General features: G+C 33.3%; 1 protein-coding gene across 23 annotated transcripts in view; it reads right to left on the bottom strand.

Annotated features, from left to right (window-relative positions):
* LOC106881120 (rap guanine nucleotide exchange factor 6) overlaps nucleotides 1-22,177 on the bottom strand; it is a 453,933-nt gene that overhangs the window by 95,936 nt on the left and 335,820 nt on the right. For 21 of the 23 annotated variants that reach the window (XM_052966986.1, XM_052966968.1, XM_052966966.1 and 18 more), the window contains one exon: nucleotides 3,866-3,941. In XM_052966986.1, the coding sequence (XP_052822946.1) occupies nucleotides 3,866-3,941 (76 nt within the window). Of the gene's footprint in view, nucleotides 1-1,403; nucleotides 1,937-3,865; nucleotides 3,942-17,419; nucleotides 17,529-22,177 lie in introns of those variants that run through there. The other 2 variants (XM_052966978.1, XM_052966983.1) reach the window with 2 other exon arrangements.

Consider the following 22,177-nt stretch of genomic DNA (forward strand, 5'->3'; position numbering starts at 1 on the left):
ATTAAAAATATGTTTTATTAATTGAACATTTACTTTAAATCTCAAGAGGATGATACCTGTAGCCAGGGGAATTTAATATGACCTAAGCAAAATATGAAAATCACACACAAATTATGAAAAATAAAAGATTATTGAAGCAATGATGCATAAAGGATAAAGACACTGGTTAGAAGTAAAATTTCATTATTATTAAATGATGAAAGAAAGGGAGGTAAGAAAATAAATAAAAATGAATATTAAGTATGAAAACAGGATATGAAGGGTGGAAAATGTTGATTAAAAACTATATGGAGATCATCATTATTATCATTATTCATCTGTTTTTCATACTGGCATGCATAGGCTAGCTGGACAGGATCCAACAACTCAGAAGGCTACATAAACTTTTAAACAATTATACACTTGCCAATAACCTGATGAGTCAACGAGAGGACTTCTCTGTAGTTGTTTAACCTACTGGAAATCACAGTCAAATCTATTTTAAATCACACTCTATCATATTTAAGAAAGAAAGAATATTTTAGATAATGTAGTCCTAGATGGAAATGGCTGGAATGCCTTTGATCACAGATAGATTTGTTTGATGCTTGATCAATACTGATACAGTTCAAGAATATATATATATATATATATATATATATGGGATTCGCAGTTTAGGCTTGTTATAGTAGTAGTTGTAGTAGTAACAACAACAAATATCTAAATGTTAAGAATTAAAGCAAAACAATTGTTTGATAATAATATTAACCCACCCACCCCAATTCAGTGTGAAAGTAACTGAGAAACAGTAAAAAAAAAAGACTACAAGAATTAACAAAAGAATTTTGCTCAACACTGCTGTACAGTAATTTCAAATTCTTTTGATCAACCTCTTAAAGACAAAAATTTTTTTAATTTTCAAGACAAAAATGTGGCTTCAACTTTAGACAAACGTTTTAGAAGCTGAGATTTTAATTTTCTGAAAATCATGAAGTTTGTTTATACTTTAAATAGTTCTATCACAGAGTAACTTCATGCTAAAAACAAGGCTATTAATGGGAATGTATACATTTTCTGTATCAAATATTTGATTACTATCTAAGAAAACATTTCAGAAAAGCTACTAAGAGGAAGTGAAATGATGTATATACTTCAGTCACCCAACTGTTTTTCCTTAGCAAGAAAGGGGAGTGGTGAAAGAAAACTGCACACAAGTAATACTAGACATATTTACAGTTATAAATGTTAATTACCAATATTGATTAATAACAAATTTATAAAACTTTTCATGTACGTGTGCGCGTATGTATGCGTGTGTGTGTTTGTTGCTATAAAATTTGATAAAAACTGGGTCATGAAATTCTAACATAATTAACTTATGGCTATTAATACTGAACAGATTTAAGTGTAAACACATTACTTACCAGTCATTGTTCAAAATTCATCTCTCTAGAACTACTTCCAATCTATTATCCTTGCTGCTCCAAATAGGTCACAAAAACAGTGGTCAAAATATTTCCATTGTTATTGTAATTATCAGTGAAATACCCAGAAACTGCACATTGCTTCAGTTAAGCTGAAGCTAACAGCTAAAATGTTATAGCCAAAGCAGTTAAAATTTTCTATTGCAATTTTAAACATTTTCCCATTTCAAATAGAAAGCTAGAATTGATAAAATCCAGATAAACTGTTAAATACTGAAACACACAAATGTTTATAATTTTTTTCTTTTAAATATAAGTAACATTAAGTTTATCTCTTCATACAAGTAGCTTTTGTGGTCCAGTACAAGCTTTGACCATCCTAGAACCGCTTGACCAAACACACATCATGAAGAGCCTGTTAACATCCAACGTAAAAGTAGGTTTTCTCTGTCAAGACACTTCATGTTTCTTCCGTTTGACTCATTATTGGTGCAGCCAATAGACAATATTCCCTAAACAAGAGTCATTTCCTTGATTTAAAAAACTGAACTCTCATGGAAATGCCTACTTCAAATAAGCAGAAGGGCAGACAAAAAAATAGAAACACACACACACACACACACACACACACACAAAATGCAAACATTTGCGTAGAGAGTGAAATGAGAGGAAGAGAGAGACTGAGAAAAGAGAAGAGACAGTGAATGAGAGAGAGAAAGCGAGCATGAGTGAGAGGGTGCATGAGAGTGAGTGAGTGAGAGTGCATGAAAGACAGAGAATGCATGAGTGAGAATGCTTGAGTGGGAGAGAATGCATGAGTGTGAGAGAGAATGCATGAGTGTGAGAAAGTGTGCATGAGTGTGAGAGAGTGTGCATGAGTGAGAGAGTGTGCATGAGTGAGAGAGTGTGCATGAGTGTGAGAGTGCATGAGTGAAAGAGTGCATGAGTGAGAGAACTACAGAGAAAAGAGGAGAGAAAGTGAGCAAGGCAAAAGTGAATGAGAAGAGAAACAGTGAAGGACAGAGGAGGAGGGAGAGAGAAAGAAGAAAGGAAAGAAGAGAAGTGAAGATGTAGTCATCATGTCTGAAAGAACACTTAGAAATAAGCGAAACACAATGAACCTTATTACCAGAATAATTTATATTACTATGGTTACAAAAGAGGCATTTTGTGAGTTAATATCTCATACTTCAGATTTTCATCCTCTTGTATATTGGATCTCAACAATTCATCAAAAAATAACGTTTTGAAACGCATGTGCAGACACACAATTTAATGCACTTTGACACATACATAGAGAAGCTAAAGCGAAGGCCTCCAAAAAAACTACTTGACGAATTTGTGGTTAAAAATAATATACAAATCACATGCTACTAACTGAAAAAAGGAAGGGTGTATTGGATAATGTAGTCTTAGATCTCATTAAAATCACAGGATGTTCATGAGCGAATTGCATCTGATCACAGATTAGTTCAATCAGGATTGACTTGGGTTAAACAACAACATATAAGGATCAGATTTAAATTGTTATACCTGTGCACATTAAAGACTTTTTTATATGGGAAGGACATATAATGTTCAAAACATTTGTGTAACATGGGCATAATATATTAAAGGCACATTTTAGAAAAATCTGGAAGATGAGTGCAGTAATAAAATTTTTACTTTTTTTTTTATGAACCCACTTACAGATCATTCAGTTAAATGAAGAATTTTCCAGGAGAGATAGACACACTAAATTTTTACAGAATGCTCTAGTAGATATGGGAATACTGCATACAGATTTACCTGAGGACATTGGTACACTGAATACAGACTTCTGGAATTCCAAAATACAGTATATAATCATGCTTAGAAACACTTTAGAAATAGTCCATTGAGACACACTGACACATTGCGATTGGCCATACTGGGAATCAGGAAAACAAAATGCAGAGATGGGTATACTAACCAGAGACTTAATATATAGTTATCAAAACACTTTGGGAGGCTTGCACCACACTACAAAACAGAGAGTAGTTGAAACAAATATCCTTGAATTCAGAACTTTCTGAAAGATGTGAACTTTTATTAATTAATATTTTATTTGAATGCTATTGTTCTGGCAATTTGTGTTTCATTCATAGATTTGTTGAAGTAGTTGTTACAGCTGAAAGATTTTCTCGTCACCAAACTTGAAGGACATGTATTCAAAGAAACCTGCAGCAAGACTTATCAGAAATCTCTAAGCTTGAGACTATCCTAACAGGTTTTCAAATGAATAGCCAGATTGCAAGACTTCATGCACCATATTAAGTTAATTGGTAAATCAATCAAAAAGTAGTGAAATATAAGATTTGAATGATTCAACTGCAGACCCTAAAATAGTTACTTTAAACTATCAAATCCAGTTTCATTGAAAGATATTGTGACTACACACAAACACACACATTTACAATACATAACAACCAATAAATACTGACCACAATCATTTCCGATGGCTCCAAAGTAAGGCACTCGCTGGTCCGCCGTGTACATCCTGGAGGACGTTTGCCAAAACTGAAAAAGAAAAGAGAAACTGAAATGAAAATCTCATAAAATTTGCTTACGACAGACAAATGCTGTAATTTCTTGTAAAAGTTCATTGATTTTCTGACAACAAAGTAAATAAACTGATTAGATTAGTCAACAAGGTCAATAAAACAGATAATCATCATAAAGAAAACTAGAAAAAGTGGCATGGTAATTCATCAGAACCAGGCAATGAGAAGGAATTCTTTCAAAATATCAAATATCTTTTGAGGAAAACTGTGTGTGTTTGAATACGCATGAATATAACATATATATTTGTATTTATTATTGTAGGTTTGTGTGTATAGCCATAACAATAGAAGTGGAAATACAAACAAAATGTTTATGTAATCTTATGTGTATATAACAATGCTTATTTAGGTGTTTTTTCAAAGTTATTTATCTAATATATCACCATCATTTTATATTCCCTATCCCTATGTATAATGGAAAGGACAGGTTTCACAGCATCTTGTTGCTATCATTTGTCATTCAGCACACACAACATCAGAGGAAACCACCAGTGCTGCATACTTTTTTTTCCTATAAGTTCTCATCACCAATCACTTTACAACATGGACTTCTTATTCAAAGTTACTGACATCCTGGACAGGCTGCCTGCGATGCAGCCCACTAAAATCTATGTTTCCTGTGTCAAGTTCACCTTCTGCTTAACATACTCACCCCAATCCCATATAGACACCCTTCCTACAAGTAATCACTTTCTAATATGGACTGAGAATATTTTAAAATGCAATCAACACTAGAGTTGTCTGCAGCAAGGATAAAGTCTTCCCTAACCTATTCTTCATAATATCTAATGGTATTTTGTTTCCAGAGTTCAATACAATATCCAAATAATCTCCAAAGCATCAGCACATATGCATATACAGAGGTAGGGGAGAGATAAAAGCTGGCAGACACAGAAGAATAAGGGGGACAACAGTAAATTGCTAAAAAAGTAAACAAAGAATCGAAATTTCCTTCAAACAAACTGAACAAACAGAAATCCAATTTCTGCCTTCAAATTTAACCCATTAACATTTAAACCAGCCATATCTGCTCCAAATATTCTGCCAGTTTTAAGTTGAAAAAAGCCCAATCTGGACTTTCACACATACCCCACAATGTCATTCTAAATACAAACAATCACACTGAAATGTTGGAGCTACAGGATAATGCACGATTAATTCAAACCAATAAGCATTATATTCGACAGAGTAATCTGAATGATAAAGGGTTAATCAACTGAAAAATCTGCATAACCTGAAACACTCCCAAATAAATCTTCAGTGTGTTTGAATTTTGAGAATTAGATGTGAAGACAATGCAGCAGACTGTTTTTTGCCAGTTACAGGGATGAAAATAAACCAATACTGGCTGTCAAGCAGTGGTGGTAATGATGGTGGTCATGGTGGGACAAACACAAATATACATACACACACAACAGGCTTCGAAACAGTTTCCATTTAGCAAGTTCCCTCACATGGTGTTGGTCAGCTTGGGGGTATAGAAGAAAACACTTGGCCATAGGTTGTGCAGTGGAACTGAACTCAAAACCACATGGTTGCAAAGTAATCTTCTAAACCACATCCATGCCTGTAAGCCAGGTCTGTTCAGTGCTGGTATTTTTCTTTCTAACAACAATTAAGTGGAAGTGATACCAGTGAAAGTAAGCTAAACAAGGTGTTCTGTACAGGATCAGAACACAAATGGCTGCAGCAAGTCTTGGACATGTGACTATGAAGTCAATAGTCCAGCACTTCAAGCTACTAGTTCCTGTGCCTGTTTGAGTGCAATCTGAACTGTTGAAAGTTGATATTTACAGAAAAAACATGAACAGGATGTGGATTTCGCTAATCAGAAAACTGATTCTGATACAGATAGACAGATGGAGAAACGAAGGGGGGGTGGGAAGCTAAGGACAGAATCAATACTTATTAAATGTAGTAGGGGAACATTATTTACTAATTTGAGCAAGACTTTATAAACTTGCAAAAACACTGCAGTTGTACCATGAAATATTAACTCTACCTCTCCCAATAACACTTCTGCATGTACATGTGTGTAATAAAAATAACAAATAGACTATTTTTGAGGCCAACATGCAAAACGTCTTCTTAACAAAGAATTGTGATCCCATTGTCACAGTGCTGGCTTTAACAGACATGTTGGATAGCACTACTTTGGCTAATTTGATGTATATGAAGGCTATGGATAAGGTACAAAGAATGAACAAGGATGAAAGCTCTTTCAGTTCTGCGATGAAAGTGAGCTAACAAATTGCAACAATAACTTCAGGAAGCCAGCCATCAATCTGATTACCTACTAATCCGGCAAATACACAGCCAAATAGACTTCATACTCACCAGGAAGTAAGACAACTAACTGGTTGTGAGTATTAGATTTTTCTCTACAGAAGAGTGTACCACAGACTAACGACCAATGATCTCAGGATAAGTGCTACACAGGCTCGGAGATAATTTGGAGAACGAAGGTATGGAAGATGAAGGATCTCTTGACCAGAGTAGGTTCAGAGAAGTACTTGATGACACATTATAAAAAGGAGAAGGAGGAAATATATTTACAACATAGAAGACAAATGAGATTTTTCTTTTTTTTTTTTTTTACAAGACTCTGCTGCAAACTACAAAAGAGATCTGTGTTTAGCACAGAGATGAAAGACTATCATGGTGGTGGCGGAATGGAATGATACAGTAAATACAGTCATAAAAGCTTTGAGACAGACCAGAAAAAGTGGAAGTAAGGAAGAATAGTAGGTGGCTAGATTAGAAGATATACATCACCTATACTAAACAAATGGAGAAACTTGCTAAGACATATAACTTCTCTTTCTGCATTGTGAAGATCAAAGTAATGCCAGTGCAAGTCAAGAAGTTAGGGAAAACTATGTGCAGAGAGATAGTTCCTATTGATGCTAAAATGAAAGGAGAAAAGTGCTACCATGAGGAGCATGGAGAGAGAGAGAATGAGAGAGAGAGAGAGAATGAGAGAGTGAGAGAGAGAGAGAGAGAGAGAGAAAGAGAGAGAGAGAATGAGAGAGAGAAATGGTAAGGGTAAAGATTTTCTGAAGAAGCTACTACAGAGGGATCGAATTGATGAACAAAGTTACAAAAGTAACAAAATGAGTTATAGTCCAGACAGCTAATTAAGAAGAGAATTAGCTTAAATGTGGTGCAGTTTAGGTCTGTACCAAGAGGAGGTATTACAGGTACTCTCCTCTTAGTGGGACAATTAAATAAGTTCTTAATGAACCATTAAGCATGGCATTTGTTAAACTGGAAAAGGTCTTTCACAGGATACCATGTTCTTTAGTCTTGTCTATGAAAACAAGGTGCAGATAAATTGCTTGTGAATGTAATTCAAACTATGTGCAGAAATGTCATCACCATGGTAAACAATAACAAGAATTTAGCAAGCAGGAAGTTGTCTATCAGGGGTCAGTTTTCAACCTCCTACTTATAGTTATCCATGCTATAACAGAGGAGTTTAAGACTGGGGGTCCATAGGAACATCTGTATGTTGAGCTTAGAAGCAAGAGGCTTCAAGGTAAACTTAAAACAAAATTTTAATTAGCAGGAAAGAAATCAGGTGTGCTACATTCTGGGAAATGGTTATGTTTAGTATGCAGAAAAGGTTTACTTCTAAATAAACTATGAATGCCCAATAGATGCAAATGTATAACAAGCAGGCTGACAGAGAAGACTTCATATGTAGCAAGTGAACAGAGCAGTACTCAATTGTGGATCTTGTTTGCACTTCATAGGTTAGTAGTTAATAGGCATTGAAATATTTCTTTTAACTCCAAAGAGAACGTCTACTCTCTCAATTGCAGATTTTACTATATTAAAGATGTGCACTCACCAAGAGTTCTTCTCTGATAATAGAGCCTAGCATTTGGACTATTGGTTGCCTGTAACTCATGTTCAGAGCAGTGCAGTCTAATGGTGATTTCTTAACATGCAGTTATTGTGGTGTTTTTTAGTAGTTATTTTTCCTATTGAAGGAAACAAAATTAGCATGATCCTACTGGAGGATATTTTCAAGGTCTCTTTTCATGGAGTCAATAGATAGCTTGTGTAGGAGTGCCTAGGTTGCATGTAGATAATGCTTGGGTGCACAAAATTACAGAGGAATGAAAGGTGGTATCATGTGAATGGAAAAGTGGATATGGCTGGAGCTGATGGCAAGTATACCAATGTAAAGGAGAAAGAATATAGGGAAACAAAACTGAAACCTGGGGTATACCAAAATTGATAGATTGTGGATAAGGGAGACCCATCAGAGCATGCTGCAACAGTATATATACTCCAATAAGAAACCAATGACTCAAGAGATGAGAGACGGATGAAACCATTGAGCAGGCAGTTTTCTCAGGAGACTCATGTTCCAGAGGAGTCGAAAGCTTTGTTGATACTGAGAGCAACAGTCTCAAGTAGATCAAAATTTGCAAAAGTTGTTAAGTTAACTATAAATCTTAATCAGCAACAAACAATTTAATGCCTTTCTAGAAGAATCTCTTGAAAAAATATCACAGCAGCATGAAATGGCATAAATATTTCACAGATACAATAATTTAATGTAAAACTTAAGTTCACAATTTATATATTTTAAAAAGGAATATTGCTTTAAATATTAATTATTTTTATAAACTATTTGCATAAACTGAGTTAACTATTTGAATAAACTTTTAAGCATTAATATTTTCTAATCAAATTCACAGACTAATATTTAAAATATGAATTTTACAAACAAACAAAAAAAATTAACTGAACTGATAATGAGATCAAATTCTTAAAAGTAAATGTCAGACCAAGGTAAAAAAAAATAATACCCCATAAATTTTATTTCATATAATCACTAAAAAACTTCTTACATATTTTCTCAAAGTGCTAGTAGAAACTTAAGAATGTGATCTTCACTTCTATACATTTAAAATATTCAAACTAAATAGATAACCTTTTTAGGTAAATAACTAATAGGTTTCCAATATTAAGATGAAGTAGGATACTTTATGGCTGGAGTTCTTATGTACCAACTAACACACATATAGTCAGACCAATGATATCAGCCACAGCTGTTAGTTGTCTAATAAGAGCCAGCAGCAATGTAAAAGTTACAAAGTAGGTTATTTTCTATACATTTTATAGTAGATTCTTTTTCTATAACAGACAAGTAATTGATATGAAAGTCTATGTAGCGGCTTAATGACATCACATTAAACAAGAGAAGTGCCTGTTTCAAATCAACGTTCCAGCTAAAGTCTATGCTGCTTATTTACTATCATTATTGAATTGTTGTAGAATTAAAAAGAAATTTCTTTTTTTTTGGCATAAATACCTTTTATTTTGGTATGTATGTGTGTATGGGGTATCTGTGTTAGTGATGTGTGTGTATTTATAGTGTGTATGTGTGCAGGATCGAGAGAGGGGGTGCTGTATGTGTGGTGCATGTATAGTGTTACTGAGTTACCAACCACATCTGTATTGCACGTTCAAATCCTGACCAAGCCATTTTATGTACTCTTCACACCTGTGATTTCCAGCTGTAGCCATTTGATTTTCTGCATGAACCTACAACTAAACATGTTGACAGATTCTACAAAATGTTTAGCTTGATAATTTCTGATGACCTTAAAAACTGGATCCCAATGACTAGGTTTCCTCTTCAACTTTGAATAGCAGTTGACCTTCTGTAAAGCACAAATACAGCTCACATATCAGAGATATGTGCAGCTGCTACACACACACACACACTTTTGTAACTATAGAAGAGCTTAGCTAGTTGTCAAACTGCTACTTTCTAGTATAGTACAACTACTGACCCAGCAATATATTGGATCCTCTCATTCTCTTCTACTATTACCGCAATGGTTCCTACATTTCTGCAAAAATGAACTGAACCAACCTATGTACATTCATCCTCTATTCTTGTCAAATTTATTGTCTCACCCACACACCTCACATTAAACACTGACTGGCAACTCTATGGATCTCCTTTCATTCAAGTGCCTTCAAACAGTAAAAGACCCCCAAAGTGTTGAGAGCTTATAGACTACATTGTCCTAATATATATGGTTAATCCACATTACTTTGTAAGGTGCAAAGGGCTGGTTTCCTGGTTTCTCTGGTGTATATTTTCCTCCCTGGATAGGATACCAGTCCAACACAAGATAACTTATTTTTACCAGCTGAGTGAACTGGAGCAACATGAAATGAAGTGTTTTGCTCAAAGACACAATGCATTACCCAATCCAGGAATCAAAGACAATGCATTACCTAATCCAGGAATCAAAACCACAATCTTACCATCAGGAGTCCAATGCTCTAACCACTAAGCCATGCACCACCACTGTCCTATTATATATGATCAACTAAATTAAGATGTACCTTCATGATGGTGCTCAGCAGCAATGTCCACAATTCTTTTCTACTCTAGGTACAAGGCCCAAAATTTTGGGGGGGAAGGGGGGGGGGGCAGTCGATTAGATTGGCTCCAGTACACAACTGGTACTTAATTTATCAACCCCCCCAAAAAGATGAAAGGCAAGCAATGTCCACAATTAAGTTTGTCAGTGGCTCTATCTATGTAAATGGAATTAGTTTCTCTGCAATAGGTCGTGGAGGTACTCAATAATTAATGCATGCAGTATTTGTCTCAAACACAGAGGAACTCTTCAGTAATGGCTCAATGATATACTCCATCATAATTACTGCTGCTGCTATCTATATAGCGAAGTTTAATAATGCACAATAGCAGCATTAAAGCTGCACATGCACACGCACACGCACACACACACACACACAAATATTGAATATGATTTTGGCCTTTATTTTTTAATAATTATCTCCTAAGTTGGTAACTAAGAAAATCTAGTAACCAAATATAAAACTTTAAAAAGATACTAAAACCAGACAAAAAAAAACCATGCATTTTATGTTTTAATTAGATATTTTAGCTGTTAAAAGAAAATCAATGTTTCTATAGCTACCTACACACTTTTAGTTCAAACAGATGGTACCCACCTGATTCTAAAAATATGTCTAATGCAAAAAAGTCATTTTTAAATATAAATTCATCTTTAAAAATGTCTTCTTTTTCTGCAAAGATTTTTAACTAGGCTCAAGGGCAGAAATTCTGGGAGAGTTGTATAGTTGATTATATTGATCCCCTATCAGCCTTGGAAGGGTGAAAATGTCTATCTTGATAGGGTTTGATCTTGCAATGTAAAGAGATGCATCTAGATAGCAAGGCATTTTGTCCATCTCTCTACCAATTTTGCCAGCCCTATTAAAGTAATGGTAAATTTTGTGTAATTTCAATAAAGTTTTAGGCAAATGATTTTGTTTCAAATTGGAGGTTATTTATTCTGTCATTCTGCATGAGAAAAATTTAAGTGGAAATGTTAAAGTGAAAATTTTCTCTTTGTTGATGGCTTAGGTCACAGGCTTTTGACACTATTATTAACTATGTGATAACAATGTCCTTAAAGCAAGGTTTTTGTGACATAGAATATCAAAATACTAAGTGCTTTAACTGCTTCAATTACCCATAATCAGACTGAATTATGTATTCAATGCTTTTGTTTCAAATTATACAGGTGGTGCTAGCAATAAAAAAAAAAAATTTGACTGGATGTTGTTACACATTTAACAACTGTCAAACAAGTCAAGAGAATAATTGCAGAGCCAAATAGAGTTATTCAGCAAATAGTCACCTCCACTCCAAAACAAACAAACAAAAAAGGAGATGAGCCGGGAATAAATTTAACAACTGTTTTCATTTAAATATTCTTAAAGATGATCAAATATATAGATGGAAAAGTCCCATAACCTTTAATGGATCACTAGGTCATGAATAAAAGTTTTATCTTTATGGTGTATCATGTATGGGAGTCCATCTCTTCGAGCATCACAAGACAGAGAGAAGAAAATAAATGCTATTTCTCCTGGCTCTTCATGTTATGGGATTAGATCCTGCAAAGGTCAACCATGCCTTTTGTCCTTTTGGGATTGCAAAAACAAAATACCAGAAGAGCACTGATGAAGATGGTATTGACCTCAAAGCTGCTTACCTTGTTCCTAAATTAGAAATAATGACAGTTCTTTCTACTATAGGTGCAAGCCCTGAAATTTTGGAGGGAGGGGGATAGTTAATTACATCAACTCCAGAGCTCAATGGACACTTATTTCATTGAACCTAAAAGAATGAAAGGCACAAGACAGACAGTATTGAGGGAAAGGTGTTAGTCAATTCCACTGACTCCAGTACTTGACTGGTACTTAATTGATTCTAGAGGATGAAAGTCAAAGTTCACCATAGCAAGATTTGAGTTCAGACTATTAAGAGCTAAAACAAATACTGCAAAGCACTTTTACTCATGCTTTAACAATTCTGCCAGCTAATAATAATAATAATAATAATAATGGATCATAGATATAGCATGCCCAGCTGACAACAAGGTATGCAATGAGGAAGAAAGAAAAGTCAATAGATATGACAGGTTAGCTTGGGAGGTTAAGCAGTTGTGGTCGATGAAAAAGGTGGTGGTAGTAGTAGTACCAATAATTGTCGGAACCCTGGGAACTGAGTAAAAACCTTGAGAAGTACATGGAACAAATAGGGGATGCAATAAGGGTGGAGCACTTGCAGAAAACAGCACTGCTTGGAACCGCTCAAATACTACGGATGGTGCTCGAAAAATAAGGGGTGTTACCTTAGTTTACTGGTAGTGAACAGCTGGCACTGTAGTACATCTCCAGCAATAGAAGCTGTGCAAACACAATAAATAATAATAATAATAATAATAATAATAATAATGTCTATGGTAGAGCAGCAGCACCCATAACCTCTATGAAACATAGGCTGTATCAAATATTCAAATGAATTAAGCATTACCTATTTAGCTATCACCACTACTAACAAGATACATTCAAATTACAAGTGCTCGATCACACATTAAAAGGGTTTTGTGATTCTGTCACAAAATAAAATCATTATTAACCTAATAGGATTATTACTGATATACTTTGAGATTCTCAGATCACAGCACGAGTCGGTTTAATTCTGTAATACTGTAAACAAGTGTAATTGAATACTTGGTAATGCTGTAGTAACTAGTAAAACAACAACCCAAGAAAATTGAATCCCTTGCTCTTTACATTAGGCAATGTCATATAATACAATGGCGCCAAATCTTTCTCTTTCTTTTCTTCTCAATATCATATCAGTTGGATTCACGAACAAAAGCACAGTAATATATTCCACATTCGCTTCATTACAAAGAATAGTACAGTGACATAATGAAATCTAAAACAAAATGTGAATTCATAACCAATTACTCAATATCCATTTGAGCAGCTCTAACTACTACTACTACTACTACTACTACTACCACCACCATCATCATATTGTATCCTTAAAGCAAGAATTATTCACTTAGCTTACAAGACTGGTTTATTATCAATATTATTTAAAGGCGGCAAGCTGTCAGAATCATTAGCATGCTAGGCAAAATAATTAGCAGCATTTCATCTGTCTTTACGTTCTGAGTTCAAATTCTGCCAAGGTCAATTTTGCCTTTTGTCCTTTAGGGATTAATAAAATAAGTACCAGTTGAGCACTGGAGTCAATGTAATTGACTTACCCCTCCTCAAAATTACTGACCTTGTGTCAAAATTTGAAATTATTATTTTTGTTATTATTACTATTTAAATCTCCTGTTTCAAGCTCTCAGGATACAGTTTTGATATTTTCAAATGCAGGGAAGGAAAATTTACATGAAAATATCTAAATAAGGGCATGTTCCCAAAAGGAATTTATTTATGATGTAAATTCTACGAAATACTTCTACAGCATATCAGTATTAATATATTATACATCATTGAAGTCTCCTCTCAGAGAGATTGAATTAGGTTTTGATGCAATATATGATAGTAATCAAGCAACTTAGGATACCATTTCACAGTCTGAATATGTTAACACTCATTGATTTTAGATTAATGAGTGTTAAATTCATAACAAATGAATAGATAACGAGCTGGTATACAATTAAAAAAAATACATTTATTACACAATTTGACAGGCATTCATATGTTAGATATTAATGCATTTTGCTAAAATGTGCAATGTTTTTATGATGGTTCTTTCAGCAGATTTACTGCTTCTTGATGATTCATCATCTAATCTGGTATTTGTTGCGTCTAGAATGCAATACCTTCCCAGTCACCATACCCTTCAGAAATATTTGTATACACACACATACATCACACACACACACACACGCAAGCATATATTTGTATGAGTAAGAGAGAAATGGGGAGAAAGAAAGAGGTGGGGGTATAAACATATGAGCCATATTTATCAACAGTACACAAAATTGGCTGAAAAGAATGCTCAGTTTAATTTATATTTGTTTGAGTGGATAGAAACTGTAGGAAGTACTTTGATAAATATCTTACATGCCAGAATACACAAACCACATTTATTATAATATATCTATAAAGCAACCTGTCTGTTAAACATCTGCTCATTTCTATTTTGCCACTTTATAGATTGAACTGATAAAGTAATCAACTGAAAGAGTCAATAATAAAAGTTATTTTTGAAAATAAACTATATTGAAATTTCTTTTATTCCCAATCTAAGATAGATTGGAAGGAAAGAGAAGGAAAATGAAACAATATCAAATTCAAAAACTTAAATTGGGAAAAAATGATTTTAAAAAATGATAAAAAGAAATGAAAAGCGAGCTGGTTTTAATGCATGTGGAGAAATAATTTTAATATGGATGAGTAAATTTACATAAGATCATTTAGTCAGGTCTTGTAATTAAAAATTTCAAGTAGTCAGACAGCCTGGTATATGATATTTGTCCTAGATATGTCAATGACTTCTATGTAACATCATCACCATTATATATTTTTTTATTTGGTTATATTTTAATTTACAAGTGTCATCAAATAATAATTAAGGTTTTAAACATGAGGTTTACATAGCAGCACCTTCAAGACATTATGTGTTTCAAAAATAGGGCTGGGAAGATTAGATTTATTCATAAGAGCAAACAATAACTTTAATATGAGCTGTTTTATTTATTTTTCCCTCCTTTTTAAAACCATGAAGTGTCAAGTAAAATAAATAGGTTTAAGGAAGGAAGTTTATACAGCCAGTATGTTTTATAATTGCAATAAGATTAACAGATAAGAAAACAAAGACTTAACAGAGTGGAAGAGGAATAAATTCAAAAGAAAGGTAACTGCTTTCTTCCAGTTTTACCCAACAGAATGGAGAGTTACTGAAGTATATTCCATACTTTTAATCTCTTTGGTTCAACACTCAACACAAGCTACCACAAAGCCCTTAAATGAGTCTTAATTTCACAGCTAAACCAAATGCATATGGCTGTACATTTAGTTGTCTTACCTTCTGTTTCAGTCACTGAACTGCAACCAAGTTAAAGCATCCCTTGAAGGGTTTAAGTCAAACAAACCAACCACAGTAAGTTTATTTTGTTTAAGTCTAGTACTTCTATCAGACCTTTTGCTGAACTGCTAGATTACGGAGACATAAACAAACCAATATCAGTTGTCAGGCAGTGGGGGTGGGGAGAGACACACACACAAAAAAAAAAATAAATAAGCCTCCATAGTTTCTGTTTATGAAATTCGCCCACAAGGCATTGGTTATCCTGGGGCTATAGTACAAGACACTTGCTCAAGGTACTGCACAGTGGGACAGAACCTAAAACCACATGGTTGCAAAGCAAGCTTTTTAACCACATAGCCATTTATGCATGTATTTATTTAGCAGAATGATTAGTTTTATTTTAATTAGCATAAAACCTGGCAGTAATATGTATAGCATGTTGGTCTATCAATTGAAAAATGATGTCTAGTCACTGGCTTTGCACTTCGATCTGAATAATGTTAACCAATTTTATATTATTTCCCCAACAGCAAGAGCACAGTGATGAATTTGGTTGCAAACTAAGAAGCTATGAATAACAGACTTCAGTGTGAAAATTAAATGATCTTCTTACCTAAGAATAAAATTACCTATCAATCAAATGAAAGTTAAAGTGTTGTAAAAAAAAAATTTTTTTTAAACTTGTAAAACAATGGGTACATCCCTTTAATAGTGAATAAGGGAAGGGGGGTACTCCTTAAGATGATGCTGAAATATAAGAAAATACTTGAAAAGCTGCTGTTTGAAATAGAATATGGTGGCCTCAGTGCATGATAAGGAAGAAACAGTAGTAATCAGCTTCTAAATTAACGTTAATTCATTCCAGTTTATTCTACATGAAATACAATTATTACAGAACAATTAGATGTCTGTTCAGGTCAAGGCAATATGTCTACATTCAACATTATGTTAAGCAAATAAGGTTCAAGAGGTAGAACTGAGAAATTATTATGTAATGAATAGAATAGCAGGTTTTAGCACAGTTTTTTCTTTATAGAGACACCAGAACAACTAAAAGACAGATGAATTATGCCTGCTGTTTGGGCAACAAGAGCAATACATTTACTATCTAACAGCTGCTGAAATGATTCAGTATACCTTTGGCACATGGAGGTGGATGAGTAAAAGAGAAGAGTGAGAAACAAAAAAGCTGACGGAGGGAGGAAGAAAGGGAGGTGAATAAAGAGAGGGAGGACATGCACACATTAACCAATGGATGACTCAGACCTTCCAGGAATGGAAGGGAGTAGGGATGTGAGGAAAATGAAAATTTCTCGATCCTCCAGTACATCAATCGTTTTATAACTCCAAAAAAGGCAAAAATATGGCTCATCAAATAAGGGAAAGGGTAGTGAAACAAATAATCTACAAAATAAAATTATTACATACAAATGAACCATTTATCGATAGCATTAATTACTATAAATTTAATATTTAAAAACTAGCTAATTACATATCTTTTTCTCCATTCTAAATCAAAATGTTGTAAACGCACAGTGCCTAATCCTAGAAAAATAATACTGAAACGATCTACATTCTTGGAATTAAATTTTATACCATTCTTTGAATTCATCTAAAGTAGGCTAATCAACAAAATGTTATATATAACTTGCCTGCTGAATGAAGGAAGAATTGAAAATTAATGAGCTTTAATAACAGAAAACATTAAATTGTACTTAATTATATAAGACTGTCATAAATTCTCTGCAAGCAAATTTTCCTTCAGTAATGCAAACATGAAAAAAAAAATTTTCTTAAATGACAGAAAGCTTGTAAATTTAAAATTATTGCCCAAATATCAAAATGAGAAATAAAGTATTACTACAAGTAAGTATTAATTACAAAACTGGTGTTAAATTTTTTACCAGCAGACTGGAGAAGGACTTAGAGTTTTAAAAAGAAAAAAAAAAATTAAGAATGCCTACCCTAAATGCACTTAGAATTCTTATATGAACATTAATGAAAGTATAAGAGATTACCTGATAAATTACCATATGGAAATTTAGACAATTATTACCAAGCAGTATTATACAAAAAAAAATGACTGCAAATAACTGGCTTACTGGTCAACTGACTGTGTGCCTATGAAAACATTTGCCATGTAAATCTATTTAAAGATTGTTTCAAGTGTTTCCATGTGGATTTTATCAGAGGATAGTCAATATACTGAAAAGGAATGTAAGTGATAAAATCTACAGAAATATTCATAAATTGATCATAATTAGTTAAGTAACGCTAATATACAGAACAAGAGGTATGTAATCCAAGGTTTTATTTCTACAAAATTTTGACATCTCAAAATTGTATAATCAGAATATAATCTGAGTTATTAATCAGAAAGGTTGAACTTCTTCAAAGTCATTACATCCTTCTGTCTTCAAAATAGTTTCATAAATGCCAAATCCATGACATACTGCAGATATATCTAGAATGGTACACTTGTACCAGTAATCAGAATATTAGATCATATCTCAGAAAAAGTCATCTACCTCATAAACAAGTCCATTTCCCTCAACTACTTCTAATGACAAACTTATGAACCTATTGTATATTTATTCTTTAGGTCAGTACAACAAAACTTACTACTGTCCCACTAAATTTGTTCTATACAGCTTCCAATTAACTTTTAAATTATTGCACTTGATACTTTTCTTACCAACAATTATTCATTCATCATTCCCTACGATAGGTATTCACAACCAATATAATTTAACTCATTCTCAACGATAATCTATTTTACTTTAAAAAAAAAAAACTGCATTCCTCTAAAACTGCCTCATTGCTGAATTAAACCAACTTCCAGATAGCCCCTCATCGTTAAAGTTTCTTAAGGCACATCTATTCATTAACACCTTTTGTTACCACTGAGATCACCACTGGTTCTGTGATGCCAACTTCCTGTTTTTAAATTATCTAAAACCCTTGCATCAAAATTTCATCTTCATTTATCTTCCAATGATGACAAAGTTATTTTACTAAATTCTTCATTAGTTTCAACATTAATTGAATGAAACTAAAGGTAGTATATTTCCACAGAAATATGATAACAAAAGAGTTTAAAGATATTTCTTAAAAATTCAAATTTCAAAAGAAATATTTTTAAAATGGGCCCCATAGACATGACAGAAGTATTTATTATAAACAGCTGTTGTGAATATCACTGCTCAACTCAACAAAAACTCTTAAATTACAGAAAGATTCAATTTCTCTCCACTTGGTCAAAACAAAAAAAAAAAACAAAAAAAATTAACACTAAAGGTCTTCAGTATCACATGGAATATGACAAACACTGATTTAAATTTCTCACTTCAGTCATTACAATATTTAACTCCAGGTCATCTCCAATTAAGGTCCATAATCAACAACATTCCAACCATAAAATTCCTGTATTTTTCCAAGCCAGTGTACTTAGCGCCCAGACAGCTGAATGTGATTTGAAGGAAATTCCTATTCTATTTCTCACATAGTCTCATCAGTATCTTAATTAATATAATGCTGTCAGTCATCATCATTTAAAGTCTGCTTTCCATGCTGGCATGGGTTGGATAGTTCAACAGGAGCTGACAAGCTCAATGAATAACAAACACTATTTAAATGATTATCAACATAAATGACAAGAATGTTCAATGCAACAGGTTAAATATTTAATGACAGAATCAAATAAAAGACTTTGAAGAACCTTCTAAAACATTGGTGTTTCCAAGTTGTAAAAAAGTAACTACTCAACGATCACCTTATCATCTGGAATCTATTAGTCAAGTTTGAACAAGACCATATCTCTCATGTGTATCTTGAATTATCTCATCTATAAGACCGAATTTCTTCACTTCGGATCCCAAGATTTATTCACTCTCTCTGCTCCTCTCTTCCATGAACTAATGGTGCTTTATTCATTTAACATTCACCAAACACAAGCGCACATACATTATATGGCCATACCAGACATTCATACCTCTTGAGTCTACTGTGATTAATTTTCCAAATTTCATGTGCTAAATCAATCTTATAAGTTTTATGTTACAAAATCTGCCTTCATTTTTGTCATTCCAGGTGTAAGTCTCTTACGAGTTGATTGCCGTTAAAAGAAAAAGGAATTAATCAGATAGCAAATATTGTTTAGCTTTGATTGTGGATTTGGTAATCTGTTTATTAACAAAAACAGAATATCTTAACATGTCTGTTTCCCCTTCATTAAAGAAATCATTATTTAAGAAGAACACTAAGTCCATTAATGAAATAAGATAAATTATATGAATATTTAGTTTTACTCAAACAAAAATTAGTGTTTACTGATAAGAAAACACTTATTCATTATTAAGTTTGAAAGCAACAAGAAGATTCCTGATTTACAGACATTTTAGAATGTTATTCCAAAACTCCAGTTGCTTTCTATGGAATGTGTTTATTAAAAAAAAAATTAATAATGATAAAATTTAATAGAAATTCTTTAGAAATTAGGCTCATTGGTAATCTTTATAATCCTTAGTCAACTGTTATATATGAAATATGTCAGTTTTATATGAAAGTTAGTAGACAGGGGAACATGCACTCAACCCTAAAACAATTCAAGTTTGGTGCATTCATTCACACACATGAAAGCAGTCATGCACACACACAAAAAAAAATTAAGGGAAAAACTAAAAGAAATGTAAAGTAATAAATAGGTAAAACTTTAATGGAACCCAATTCCACTACAGAATATCTCCCACCAAAGCAAAACAAAAAATAATAATTCTAACGACAATAGAGAAACAACATGAATGTACACAAGTTATTTCTGTTGTTTAGTTTAAAAGAAACATCATCACCATCACAAAATTTCATTATGGATGCAAAGTGACTAATAGGAAGAAAGTTGAATGATTTAGCATATTTTACCATCCCTCACACTTATCTAAATTGCTTTTTGTTATTGTAGATCCACAGAAGGAACCAATAATCTAAAGTCTCTAGCCCATAACAGGTCCATTTCGAAGTTGACTTTCAGTTTCAGTTTCATTATTGATAATTGGAGTGAAAATATACATGTTAAAGCTGGTACCTTAAAGTCTGGTGTTTGAATCCAAAAAGTGGGGGAGGGGCATAAAATAAGAATAATATTTCATAAACCTTATCACTGTGTTATTTTCATTTCCAGACAAAATAATCTACAAAGGGAGGGAGGGAAATTTACACGTTTGCATATATAGGTTTACACGTGTTTTTTAATATATGTTTTGTTTTATTGGAGGTTTTCTTTTCTTTCTTTTTTTAACTAATACCTATGTTAGTGAAAGATTAGTTCATTAAATCTAGAATGAGGTAATGGTGTTGTTCAAGTAGCTATCAACTAAGAACTGCACTGCACCATTTTAGAACTACATCACCACCTAGACAAAAGGACTGCACTGGAAAGTGATAGCAAAACAATAGCATAATTAAAATTGGCACAAACAAAGCTTTGTAATAAAAAAAATATATATTAAAAAATTAAATATGTTTAAAAATATGACTTCCGTATAGAAGACACTAATACTGGTAACTACGATTGTGTACATTCAAATGACAGAAAGGAATTAAGAATAGGATATTAAAAAAGAAATTACAACAAAAAAAGGCTCTTAAAACGGAACTGACAGAACTGGTATGAAGTCCTAAGTTCGACAATATTAGTCAAGGCTGATAGCTTTCACACATCAGCGCATCAGATAGCCAAACGCTAACTCGATGACGTCAGCTTTTGTCATAAAAAAATAATTAAGCAGGGTAAGATGAGGTGGGAGTTATAGTAGAGTAAAACACAAAGCAAGTTTAGTCAAACAATATTTCTATTTCCATAATTAGAGAGAGGGGGAGAGGGAGAATGAGGTTAGTAATTCTCGTGCTCTATTTCCCTTTGATATGGCATCAGTTTACTTCGAACTACCTCCCTCTCCCAGAACAACGAGGAACATTAAACTACACACATTTTTAATTGTTCTGGGATATATTTTTATAACGAGGACATCAGTCACGATAACAGGACCGTGATGATTAGCCGTAATCGGTGAGTTTCTCTAAGGAGGTAATGTTCATATTTTACTCAAGAAAATTACATAAAACTAACACCGCGACAGGAGACAAGTGTGATAGTTGTGACGTCATTGTCAATCATCAACTTAACAGTGACGCGTTGACAATCTAATGTCATAAGGTGACCCAGATTGTAGTGACAAATGGCCGAGACTGAAAACCTTGACAGCAACGATGACTGAATCCGGTAACAACGACTATGATACTCTTCTTTCCCATTAACTTTAAAGAAGCCTCTTAATTGTTTTAAAAGCCCTTCAGATTACACATTTCTTTGTAGACTAACAAGAGAGGGAGGGGTGTAAAATTGCAGGACCAAATGAACTCACGCATCAATATCTAATGATAAGTTGTATTTTAATCTCAGATTATAAAATAGAGATAAAAGTGTGTCCAAGAGAATTCTGGGAGATAAACACATAAAAGATTAAAATATTTATATACATAACAAGGTGGTGCGAATTGATAAAACAATATCAGGCTTAAATAAAGCATGCAAAAATGCACGAGGAGACGTTTGATTTAAGGTTACGTTGCTTACAGTATGAATTAAAATTTTCGATCAGAAAATAAAACAAAGAAACTGGTCGTCCTAAGTACTTGAATAGCGTACAAGGTTTCACAAGAGGACTGATTTAAATCATTTCTATTTGTAACGAATTAAAAAGCTTGGTGAGATTTCAGTG

Source organism: Octopus bimaculoides, chromosome 4 (genome assembly GCF_001194135.2).
Source record: "Octopus bimaculoides isolate UCB-OBI-ISO-001 chromosome 4, ASM119413v2, whole genome shotgun sequence".
Taxonomy (NCBI): Eukaryota; Metazoa; Mollusca; class Cephalopoda; order Octopoda; family Octopodidae; genus Octopus; species Octopus bimaculoides.